A 13,095-nucleotide genomic window follows, 5' to 3' on the forward strand; every position below is an offset into this window, starting at 1 on the left:
ATCCCAGGCAGTCACTTCCCTGGCACATGGGTTGCTAAGCACAACTCGATGTGCATCTGGAGGTAGCTGGGTAGAGGCCAGGGTAACACAAGGTTGCAAGAAAACAGCAGGGGACTCAGAAGCCCTTCTGCAGAAGCATCGGTTGGACGGGAGCTGTCCCACTAGAGCCTCCCCCAAGCTATTCATCCCTGTCCATTTACCTTCTTCCCGCTCCCCGAGGGGAAGCTGGGCAACGAGTGACTCCTGAGGCTCCCGCCGCTCAGCTCCAGCTGCGGTTTCCAAAAGTCTCCGTTATCGCTGCCGGGTGATTTGGCTGGCGACGTGTTGGAGGTCCCCGGGATCCCGGCGTGCACCATCTCCTCGGTGCACGTTAGCTGCAGGCTGCACAGGGACTCGTCCGTCTCCTTGTCCACCACCAGCAGGCGGGTCTCAGAATCCACCGCTTTGATGCGCTGCACCACCTGGAAGGGACCAGAAAGGGGAAGAGAGATTTAGCCAGGCAACTGCAAACCAAACGACAAGACCCACAACCCCCAGGCCACTCTCCCTGAGGCAGCCACTCCACAAGGATGGGGTCTCAGCAATCTTGTAACCAGGATCTTTCCTAGGAACAGATAAACCACACACCCCTACCCCTCTCTCTCATATTCCCCATGGTGCTGAAATATTTGATTCCCCTCCTCCCCCGCACACACATATATATTTATGAAAGAAATGATCTGATTCTGTGCCTTCATCCTGACTTTGTGCTACCAGACAACAGATCTGAGGAAAGCAAAGGCCAGCTGAAGGAGTTGAGAATGGGATCTGGGGTCCGTCACCCCTACGTCCCTGCTCAGAATCCAGCTCAGATCAGTAGGGAATGAATTGCTGTCAGGAGAAGGTTTGGGGGGAGGGGTAGAAAAGGGGGGTTGGCTGTGTTTTGGTCTTTAAACTGAGGGACATGATGAAAGGAGCTGGTGGTACCCGGCCAAGCTACTGAGAGGAAGGACAGGTTAGAGGTGGTCATGGGCTGCTTGAGACCTAGTTTCTACTCCAGGCTCTGCCACAGCCTCCATGTGTGACCTTGGGTGAGTTTCTCTGTGCCTCAGCTCTGCCACCTGTAAAATGGGGATTCATAGATACTAAGGTCAGAAGGGACCATTATGATCATCTAGTCCGACCTCCTGCACAATGCAGGCCACAGAATCTCACCCACCCACTCCTGCGAAAAACTTCTCACCTATGTCTGAGCTATTGAAGTCCTCAAATCGTGGTTTAAAGACTTCAAGGAGCAGAGAATCCTCCAGCAAGTGACCCGTGTCCCATGCTACAGAGGAAGGCGAAAAACCTCCAGGGCCTCTTCCAATCTGCCCTGGAGGAAAATTTCTTCCCGACCCCAAATATGGCGATCAGCTAAACCCTGAGCATATGGGCAAGATTCACCAGCCAGATACTACAGAAAATTCTTTCCTGGGTAACTCAGATCCCACTCCATCTAACATCCCATCACAGGCTCTGACCTCGTCAGGGTGAAGGATAAATACATTGATGCTTGTGAAGTGCTCGAATACTATGGTGACGGGGCCAGATAAGTTCACAGATAGGAGCATACAAGACTCCACCCAACAAAGCCATCCAAACAGCTATCAGATGGTTCCTTTGTGGGTGATCTCAGCGGACAAACTCTTATAGACTGAACATCACTCGCCCTTCTACAGGGGTCTTCTGTTTAGGGCAGGAGGGTGAAGGATATTGCTGTGAAACTTGCCCTCCAGCTGGAGCGAAGCAGTCCAGGCTCCAGATGCTTATAACCCCCTGATCCTTTTCAACAGTACGACCACCTAGCCAGTTATTCCCCATTTTGTGGTTGTGCATTTGATTTTTCCTTCCTAACTAAAGCAATTTGCCCTTATTTTTATTGAATTTCATCTTGTTGAATTCAGACCAGTTCTCCCATTTGTCAAGGTCATTTTGAGTTCTAATCCTGTCCTCTCAAGGGCGTGCAACCCCTCACAGATTGGTGTCATTGGAACATTTTATAAGCACTCTCTCCACTCTATTACCCAAGTCATTATGAAAATATTGACTAGTACCGGAGCCAGGGACCCCACTAGTTACGCCCTCCCACATTTCCCCAGTCTGTTTATGAAAATATTATGTGGGACCATGTCAAAAGCATTGTTAAAAATCAAGATATATCATGTATACTGCCTCCCTCCTATCCACCAGGCCAGTAACCCTGGTCTGGCATTTTGTTCTTGACAAACCCATGCTGGCTATTCCATATAATCCCATTATCCTCCAGGGGCTTCCAAATTGATTTTTTTAATAATTTGTTCCAGTTTCTTTCCAGATTTCAAAGTTAAGATGACTGGTTTATAATTCCCTGGGTCATCCTTGTTCCCTTTTTTAAAGATAGGTACTATGTTCGCCCTTCTCCACTCCTCTGGGACCTCATCCGTGTTCCATGATTTCTCAAAGATAATTGCTAATGGTTCTGAGATTGCTTCAGCTAGTTCTTTAAGTACCCAAAATGAATTTCATCCAGCCCTGTGCTGACTTGAATACATCTAACTTATCTAAATTCTTTAACCTGTTCTTTCCCTATTTTGGCTTGCATTCCTTCCCCTTTATTGTTAACATTAATTACCTTGCGTATCTGGTCACCATTAGCCTTTTTAGTGAAGACTGAAACAAAACAGGCCTTAAACACCTTAGCCTTCTTGATATCATCAGTTATTAGCTCTCTTTCCCAACTAAGTAGAGATCCTCCACTTTCCTTTGTCTTTCTCTTGCTCTAATGTATATAAAAAACTTCTTATTGCCTTTTATGTCCCTTGATAGGCGTTCCTGATTTTGTCCCTACCTGCTTGTGCTATTCTTGTGTACTCCTTCTTAGCAAGTTGTCCATGTTTTCACTTTTTGTAGGATTACTTTTTGAGTTCCAGAGCTCCCAACAGAGCCATATTGGCCTTTTCCTATACTTCCTTCTCATTGGGATAGTTTGCAGTTGTGTCTTTAATAGACTCTCCCTGAGAAACTGACGGCTCTCCTAAACTCCTTCTTCCCCTGAGGTTTTCTTCCCATGGAAGATTACCGACCAGTTCTCGGGAGCTTGTTAAAGTCTGCTGTTTTGAACTCCACTGTCCTTATTCTGCTGCTCTCACTCCTTCCTTCCCTTAGAATCAGGACATGTATCATTTCATGATCATTTTCACCCAAATTGCCTTCTACCTACAGATTTGCTACCAATTAATGTTTAACCGAGCTATGGCCTGCAGCTTCAGTTGACCAGGGTACAGGACATATTACCATCACCAAGGTTACAAGTGACAAACAGCCCCACTGCTCAATTACCTAGCAAACCCCAGGCCATGTCACAGAACCTGCATCCACAGATGGAAAACAGCCCGATGAGAAATTTATAGACTGCAGACACAGCTGCTTGTCCCTGCACCAGCGAAACCACTGCGCAGCAAAAAAATCATGTCATTCTCTGCAGTGTCTCATATCTGGAGGCAGCTCGCCTAGGGCTCCCATCCATAACGAGGAGCCAGCCTGAGGAGGACCTGCTCAATCAATCCCCAGAAAATCCCTGCTGCTCCCTTTCACATCTGCTTAAACACTTCATCAGACTCAGCTGCTCAGAGAAACCGGAGAGACAGGGACGATGCACATCAGCTTGTCCAGAGATAGAATTAGGGCCAGAGAGCCAGCCCTGCCGTGGCAGAGAAAGCAAGGGGAAGTGCCACTGCAGCTGCTTGAAGGCAGTCTGCCTACAGAGGAAAGGGGTGGGCAGAAAGCTTCTGGGAAAGCACACAGAGCAAGGAGCTGCAGCCTTTAACAGGGTGTGATTGCATGCCCCAGCATCTGTATGGATCTGCTGGCTGGTGTGGAATTAAGGGGCAGGGTCTGGCCTGCCCCCATCCAATCCTGGTTGGGAAGATGGTATCATCACTGCTGTCAGCAGGGTTCTCGCTGCCCTGCATGGTAAGTGCAGTTTATCTTAAAGCCTCAGCTCCTGGAGGTAACGGATACCATGAGAAGTTCAGCTTTCATTCACAAAGTTTCAGCCCTTCTAGCTGCAGAGAAAAGACAAGGAAACATGGCCAAGTACACCCAAAAGGTTCAGAAAGCAGAAGGCAAATTAAGAACACAAAGGTTTTTTTAAATTTGTTTTTAAAATCTCATGATTTTTTAGGCCTGACTTGTGATTTTTTAACACACAGTGCTACTCTTTGCATGGGAGTGGAGGGGAATGTAGACAGAGCTCTTGGGGCAAGAACAGCCTTCTGCTCTGCGTTTGTACCACACCCAGTCCAACAGGATCCTGCGTAGGGCCTCTGGGCACTATTGTAACACAATTAATATGCAGCAGAGGGAAGGGGAACTCTGGTCACATTGACATTTTTATCATTTTCAAAGGCTCGTGCGGAGTTCCTCGCTTCACACCTCTCCTGAAAGGGCACTGCAGGATTCCCTACTTTGCTTTCAATCTGCAAGAGCAGGCAGGGAAGCACCTTAATCACTACGTGGCTGGCAGAACTCTGTCACCACAGCCAATTTCAAATGAGATATTGTCCTGTCCAAAAAATCCACTATATTGTAAGTGCTTCTGTGCTGCCCAACGCACTGGCTCCATGGGGAGTAAATGCACCTTTCGTCCGAGTGTGACGGGTGCACCGTAGAGGCACAGATCAGACAGAACGGCAGATGGCCGAAGGTACTGTGCTCCACAGCAGCACAGAGGCAGAGCCCAGAAATTAAGGTGTGAACACTCTAATTCCGACACGTCCAACGAAGGCAGGCATGCAGTCTGGTGGCTGTTTGTGCTAACAGCCCCACTAAAAAGCAAGCCCAGGCCTCCAACAAGGACCAACATGATCGGACTATAAAAATCTCCCAGAAAGGATAGAGGCTGCAGTGAAACAAATTCATCATTGGCTCTGATTTGGATACCTCGCCGTGCTTCTGGCCTCATGGTGACTTCAAGCTGCTTGGAGTGAGTTCAGTGCTGGTGAGAGGCACGAGCCCTGTACTTAGCCAGGGAACAGGTCCCCCACGAGCAGCATTCGGGGACGCTTCCCTCACACTCCCTCCCCCAGCAGTGTCTCTCGACCTTGAGCTGATGGGCCACACACAAGTAAACCTCCTCTATGGCCCACTTGCTCCTGGGTCACTGCCGAGACGGACATCAAGAGACCCAAATGGTGCTAATTGTGCCTGGGGTTTCTGCAGGCATTCAGTGATGGGACTGAAGCCTGGTCTTCTCTGAAGAGATATGATGAAGATACGTGGAGAAAACCACACCCCGACTGACATCCCTATGCTGACGCAACCGACAGCGCAGACGCAGCTATGTCAACAGAAGAGGTTTCTACTTATGTAACTAACGTCATTCAGGGAGATGGGGTTCCTACACCGACAGAAAAACCCCCATCTGTCAGTGTAGGCTGTGTCTACGCTACAGTCTCCATAATGTAGACATACTCTGAGACCACAGCTCAGTGAGTGTCACTAAACCACCATTACTTGGGCAGTCACCTCCCCACATTCCCAACCGGGATTAGACGGGAACCAAGGACCTTGTGGTGAAAGGTTCCACGTGACCTTCAAAAGCTCAGTAGCCACTCTGTCCCACCGTGCCTTTCACCTTGAAAATCTGAGCCCCACCAGACAACTGCTTCCAAAAGAAATCTATAAACTGGTCTAGTAGACAACAGGGGACTACAATCCAAGTCCTCTGGTTTCTAATCTAGGCTCTGACACTGACTGTCTAGGGGGACTTGGGCAAAGCACTGCACTCCCATTCCCTTATCTGTAAAACTAGGGTTATAATAGTTACCTACCTCACATGAGTGTAGTGAAGAGCAACACTACAGATGTTAAAAATGTAAGCGACTTATTAGTTCTACTAGTTTCTCTCCCTGAGACCTAGTTGGGATTGTTCCCTATAACACAGTTTCTAGAACTTTGCCCAGTCTAGATTTAAACATCTCAAGCAACGGGGCTCTCACCCCTTCCTCGGGGAGAGGATTCAACCTTCTCACAGACCTCATGTCTGCCTCAGCATCATTTTAATTAGAGAGCACGTGAAAATTCAGGAAGACAAATATCTTCTCACTTCTGCTCATCATTACGTGCCGGGCCAAACAGCTGTTCCCGGTGTCAAGGGCAACATTCACAGGCAGCCACCCCTATAACCCACCCCCAAGGAAGATGGGCTAGCAGCGTGAGGATTGAAAGCAATCGCTCCATGTCCACAGTCTATGCACGTGCCTTATAGAAGGCCTAACAGACAGACTTGCCTTATGCATCTGTGTACTTATGCAACCTTCATTAACGTCTTGAAGTGCCACTGCAATGAACAGAAAGGCTGAAAAGGCTCCCAAGGAGGTGTAGTGATGCAGGCTTACCAGGGCTCCAATGGTAATGTTTGCCTTGGCAACCTCCACCACACTTAACCCATTCTTGTAGAAGGGCAGCTATAACCTGGCCCTGTTAAAATGACATTGCACAGTGCCACTATGTCCCTTTTTCAAGGATTCCTCAGTTTACAACTCAAAAGAGGCTATTCCAGCTGACACCACTGCAACCTCAACCTGGGATCTGAACACCGAGGAGAGGGGGAGTCAATAGGTGGACTGCAGGCCACATCCGGAAAGCCAGACACTTTTGAACGGACCATAAAATCTTTTCATTTATTTACTTATTATCGTTATTGTTATTGTGGTGTGAAAAATGTTTCTCTGGCGTCTGGACCTTGACTGTACCTTGAACAAGAAATTTTGACCTTTTCAAAAAATAATTGAGTATCCCTGATCTAGGAGGTTCCTCTCTCTGCCCATATTAGCATGGCCGGTGTTAGCTAAGGGGGCAGGGGCAAGAGGACACCTAGGGTGAACCAATTATCAGGTGTTACAACTACAACTTGCCTTGTCTACACTAGGATTTTAACCTGTGTGAGACAACACAGCAGAGCGAGCACATGTTAAGTTGCCCGTCCCACAAACACTGGGAAGCAGGCTGCAATTTTTCAATGAAGACAGGAGCAAAGCACCTTGAATCTACTTCCTATGTTTGCTCTTTCTGCTTGCTTTAGTCTACAGTTAGAAAAACAATGGCGGAACAAATAAATACAATCAAACATGATCAGCTTCTGCTTCCTGAGCTTGCAACAAAATTATAAACAAACAGGGGAACCCTCCTTTGCAAAAGGCTCTTTGCTATTGTCTGTTTCAGTTGTAGGCATAAACCTGTTATTAGCTCCAAGGCTGATGTCCCTAAGAGAACAGGAAAAGCCAAGCAGGATCAGACCAACCGTTCACCAAATCCAATATCCTGTCATCAACAGAAGCCAATGTCCGATACATATGGTGTAACACTCTCACATTGTACATAGCTTTTCAGCAATTTGTCATGGAGGAAGTTTTCTCCTGACCACCAGAATATTACCAGCGTATTGTTTTGAAGCATGAGGATTGGCAGCCCAGCCCTTTGTAATGCCATCCCAGCTAATGTGACTGCAGATGCTAACTCGGTTCATATAAATGTTGAATCCTTCTTTGAACATACTAAGCTATCTGCGTTAGTAATACCCTGTAGCAGTGAGTTCCAGAGGTTAATTATGTCTTGCTTAGAAGAAAACATGGAGAGGATGAAATGTCTCTAGTTTCACTTGACCTACGCAACCAAAAAGCCCACACATTTCATACATGAAATTGATGCCTCAGCAATGTTGAATCAGCTTTCATCATCACATCAGATTTTAGTATACAAAGTCTTGACAATTTTCTGGAGCAAAACACAGCTCTATATGTAATAAGAACACCCTCATCCACCCAGCAATTAGAACAGAGTAATAGATATACCCTGACTCCATTCCAAATATAACTGGAGGGGCAAGTGTTAACTTTTGCAGAGGGTGCTCAGGTCCACAGCATTGACTTAATTAACGACCAAACAATAAGAGCCACATCCTGGCTGGGTCTCATTTACATAGCACTTTAATGGCGTTACCACAGCTTGCACCAGGACTGGGGATGGCTCTGTATCTCTCAGCAAATCAGTCAGTCATTCCACATCTTTAGGACCCACTGTCGGCAACTAAAAACTGAGACCCACTACTTCCAAAGTGCTGTTGGTTCCATGAAGCATGCAGACGACAGATCACCACGCGGCCCGTAGAAATTATTACAGGAGGCACCTGCCATATGCTCTAAGCTACTAAAATATTCAACCCTGCAGTGTCCTGAAAACTACTATGCAGATAGGCAAAACAGCTGCCCCAATGGGACTCGAAAGCACCATGCTATTGAAATGCAAAGAGATCTCCAATTCAGGCTAGAAGCTGCTTGTTTCTGGCCATTATTTTTCCAAAGTACTTTGTAGTGAGTGCAAGTATAAATTATGTGATAATAATAATTATCGTGAATATTTGCATAGTCTTTGCAACAGTAGATGCCAAGGCACTTTACACAGGTCAGTAAGCATTACTGACTGCACAGGGCATAACGGAAGCACAGCAAGGAGAAGTGGCTTGCCCATGGTCAAAAAGCAAGTCAGTGGCAGAGTTAGAAATAGAACCCAGGTCACGCGATTCCCAGTACCATGCTCAGAATCACAGAATCGTAGGACGGGAAAGGACCTTGAGAGGTCTTCTAGTTCAGTCCCCTGCACTCAAGGCAGTACTCAGTATTATCTAGACCACCCCGACAGGGGCTTGTCCAACCTCCTCTTAAAAACCTCCAATGTCGGAGATTCCACAACATCCATGGATAATTTATTCCACTGCTCATCTACCCTGACAGGAAGTTTTTTCCTAATGTCCAACCTAAACCGCCCTTGCTGCAGTTTAAGTCTATTGCATCTTGTCCTATCCTCAGAAGCTACTTTCTGCTGGAATCTGTTCACCTACAACTCAATGGCTGACTATGTCACAGCAATGCCCTGCCCATGTCATAACACCCTTTGCTCTTTCCAACCTTGCCTGGTCTTGGCAGGGACGTAACATGATTATTGCACAGTTAGATGTCGTCCATACAGACAAGACCAACCATGCTATAACAAACTGCTGTTGCTGAAACTTACAGGGGTATACCAGATGCCCCAGCATGGTAAGATAATGTTGCTGGATAGTGACAGGTTTCAGAGTAGCAGCCGTGTTAGTCTGTATTCGCAAAAAGAAAAGGAGTACTTGTGGCACCTTAGAGACTAACAAATTTATTAGAGCATAAGCTTTCGTGAGCTACAGCTCACTTCATCGGATGCATTTGGTGGAAAAAAAAAGTTTTTTTTTTTTCCACCAAATGCATCCGATGAAGTGAGCTGTAGCTCACGAAAGCTTATGCTCTAATAAATTTGTTAGTCTCTAAGGTGCCACAAGTACTCCTTTTCTTGTTGCTGGATAGAGAACTGTGTGAGAACCTATTTTACTGCACTATCTACTGCTGGTCATTTGGCAAAGGGAAGCTTTTAAACAAACATTCAGAGAGACGATCACCCTCCTAGCTTCTCCGATCTCCTCCCCCCAACTTTAGCACATTCCTGCAGACATCTTCCAAGGAGCCGGGAGAGCAGGATAAAATAAGGAGGTTTCAGGCATATGTAGCAGGCTCCGTGCTCCATTTGAAGGGTCAAGAAAAGTCTCAGCAGGGTTAGAGTTCTGGTCCCTGTCCCAACTGGGATCTTGCCCCCAATAAACTGCTTATCTCCGTGTGAATTACTCTATCCACCCTGTGGTACAGGAACGATCACCCAAAGAGAGACCCTCTTTCCATCACGCTAGCTTCACTTGGAAACGTGCCTGGGAAATCCAGCAGAGAATGGGAAAATGACCCAGAGTCTTATCGTAAATAAGTTTTAGTGCCCAAAACGGACACTGACAGATCTCCAGAAGAAAAACAACACATGGGCGGCCCAATTCAAAGCTGCTAGTATAGGCTCTGCGTTTTACAGCTAAATAAAAAAGCCTTGTTGCTAGACTGGACACAACACTAGGAAATATATTGTAGGGAACAATCCTGCACTGGCAGGGGATGGGATAGATGTGACTTGATAGAACTTTCCTGACTTTAACCTCTCTGAATATAAATACATAAAGAGTGGGGGCAGCAGGGGTCATGTGAACCATAGGAATTACAGGAAACAAGTTAATGACCCAACATCAGGGCACCTCATTCCACCAGCAGGCGACACAGACACAGCAGATGAAAAGCAGGTGCTAAAGATTATTAACAAAAACTTTCCATGTCACTCGGGCTTCCCCACTCCCAACCTCCAGCTGAAACCCACTGCAAACATCTGGTCTGCTCAGCCTCAGATTAACTGTCACCTGGCGGTACCTCTTATTCCAGCTCTGGAGTCAGACAGACAGAGGGATCCAATATGAGTTAGACCCTGCCCCAGCACCCACAGACAGACCATCTGTCCACTTGCAGCCCACTACCCCAGCATCCACCCATGGACAAACAGACCATCCCCAATTCCTACATACAAACAAACTGTCCACAGGGAACCCCCCTGCCCATGCATCCACCTACAGATGGACAGACTGTCCTCAGGTACCCCCTTTCCCAGCACCCACCCACAGACAGGGCATCCACTGGGAACCCACCTGCCCTGGCACTCACCCATAGACGGACAGAGAGACTGCCCATGGGCACCCCCCCTGCGCCAGCATCCACCCACAGACAGAGCATCCACAGGGAACCCCCCTGCCCTGGCACCCACCCCCAGACAGACCGTCCTCAGGAACCCCCCTTTCCCAGCACCCACCCACAGACAGAGCATCCACAGGGAACCCCCCTGCCCTGGCACCCACCCACAGACAGACCGTCCTCAGGAACCCCCCTTTCCCAGCACCCACCCACAGACAGGGCATCCACAGCGAACCCCCCTGCCCTGGCACCCACCCCCAGACAGACCGTCCTCAGGAACCCCCCTTTCCCAGCACCCACCCACAGACAGAGCATCCACAGGGAACCCCCCTGCCCTGGCACCCACCCACAGACAGACCGTCCTCAGGAACCCCCCTTTCCCAGCACCCACCCACAGACAGGGCATCCACAGGGAACCCCCTTTTCCCAGCACCCCCGCCCCAGACAGACCGACCGACCGACCCATGGCGGGAGCCCCCCGGCAGCCCTGCAGACCTGGTGGTGCGTCTCCTTCTCCACGTTGACCCCGTTCACCTCCACCACCCGGTCCCCAGCCCGCAGCGCCGCCGCCTCGGCCGGGGAGCCGGGCTCCACTTTGCGGATGAACTGGCCGCTCTTGCCCTTCTCGCCGTGCAGGTGGAAGCCGTAGCCGCTCTCCCCCTTGATCATGTGGCAGAGCCGGGGCTTCAGCTGGTCCTTGGCCATGGCTGGGGCCCTTCCAGCCGCGCGCCGGGGGAGCTCCCCGGGGGCAAGGTCGGTGCCCGGGCGCCGAGCCCGGAGCGCGGCCGCTGGAGGCGCAGGACCGAGGGTCAGCGCGATCCCGGCTGGATCAACAAGTGGCCGCAGCCCCGGGGCGGCCGGCGCGCTCCCTGCCGGCGCCTCTCTCCGGCCCGGGCACCTGGCGAGACGGGGCCCCTTAGGCGCGGAGAAGCGCCGAGGCAGGAGCCAGGCGGCGAGGAGCGGAGGCGGCGGCCGGGCTGGGGCTGCTCCTGCTGCCGCCGCCGAGCGGGGCCATGCTGCGTCCTCCGCCCGCCTCTGGGGTCCCCTGCACCAGCCCCCGTGCGCCCCTGCGGCGCACCGACTCGGCTGCCGAACCGGAGCTGCTGCTGCCGCCCGCGGCTCTGACTGCTCCGGACCCTGCCGCTGTTACTGGGGCTGCAGCGCCTCCTCCCCGCTGCTTACGGCTCCAAGGGACATTACAGCCGAGGGAAGAGCTTGGAGGCCAGATGTGACCATTGCACCTCTCCCTGATGCAACCCGGAACCTTCCAGAGCTGGCGGGGGTGGGAGTGTGTGGGAAGGGGGGTCATGTAGGCTCCCCACCAAAAAAATAATCCAACCACAATCCAGCATAGAGCTCAGGGCGGGGGAAAGCTGTCCTGTCTGTCTCATGCTCTTTGTGGTCTCTGTGTAAATTGGTGCTAGTCCCGTGCCCCCCCAAATCATAGTGTGGGACATCAGGGAGGGGGGCACCAGAACACCACTGGTAGGTCCCCGCCTGGGTGATGTAAAATCAGGGCCGCCCGGCGGAGGGGGAGGGAGGGCAAGTGGGCAATTTGCCCCAGGGCCCCACAGAATACAATAGCATTGCAACTTTTTTTTATGGAAGGGGGCCGTGAAATTGCTTTGCCCCAGGCACCCTGAATCCTCTGGGTGGCACTGTGTAAAATAGGGGTGCAGGGAGGTCTGGCTGGATCACCCTCTTTCCAAAACCTAGTGAGTTCTTTGCTGATCACGCCAGGGGCCCAGCTACTCACTGAGTCTTGGTGAAAACCACTTTGTGAAGGGCGTGATCAAAACTAGTCTTTATTTCATTCCAGCCCTTTGCCAGGTGCCTGTCGCCAGGTGTCAAAGTGCCATCCAGAACCAGTTAAACATATCCAAGAGGGAAGCCAGCTGGTTTCAATGCAATTCCAGAGCTCAGGGATGAAATCAGACATAAGGGCAAGAATGGTCCAGTAAGCTAGCTGTACAAAGAATGGGAGGATAGGGGTAGCCAAGGCCAGAAAGCATGAGGTGATGGTGAATAAGTAACTAAAATAATGGACTTGTAGGGTGATTTCCCATGGACTTTAGTGGGAGTTGTTGGATCAGGTCTTAAAAACAGCCAACAAAGGACTCTGCCTGGTCTTCTCCAGGAAAGAGCTCCCCAGTCCATTCCAAGCTAAGGCTGGTATTTGCCCCCCATGAGATGCAACAGCACCTTATCCCCAAATGGCTGGTCTCTGCACTCAACTTCACACATAGAAAGGGGCCAATGGCTGTAGTTTATTTAAAAGATCCTGCAGGACTGGGAGGCTGGCATGTTCTGTTTCATGAGATGGTGCTGAACAAGTCCAAGGCTTGAAAGCAGGTGCAGCTGAAGTTTCTTTCTGGTCTTATACTAGAGCATCTCTTTCCCAGTGCCTATTTATTTGTCTATCATTGAGATAAGTCAGATTTCTTCATAGGCATTC

The 13,095-nt window shown here is 49.7% G+C and overlaps 1 protein-coding gene across 3 annotated transcripts in view; it reads right to left on the reverse strand.

Annotated features, from left to right (window-relative positions):
- Positions 1–11,825, reverse strand: part of SLC9A3R2 (SLC9A3 regulator 2) — a 102,664-nt gene extending 90,839 nt beyond the window's left edge. Inside the window, exons 1-2 of one of the 3 annotated variants that reach the window (XM_038419363.2) lie at positions 11,136–11,825; positions 201–461 (exon numbers count right to left, since the gene is read on the reverse strand). In XM_038419363.2, coding sequence (XP_038275291.1) covers positions 201–461; positions 11,136–11,345 — 471 coding nt within the window. In that variant the 5' untranslated portion in view covers positions 11,346–11,825. The remainder of the gene's footprint in view (positions 1–200; positions 462–11,135) is intronic. The other 2 variants (XM_038419362.2, XM_038419361.2) reach the window with 2 other exon arrangements.
- Positions 11,826–13,095: the final 1,270 nt, after the last annotated feature.

Source organism: Dermochelys coriacea, chromosome 10 (genome assembly GCF_009764565.3).
Source record: "Dermochelys coriacea isolate rDerCor1 chromosome 10, rDerCor1.pri.v4, whole genome shotgun sequence".
NCBI lineage: Eukaryota > Metazoa > Chordata > Testudines > Dermochelyidae > Dermochelys > Dermochelys coriacea.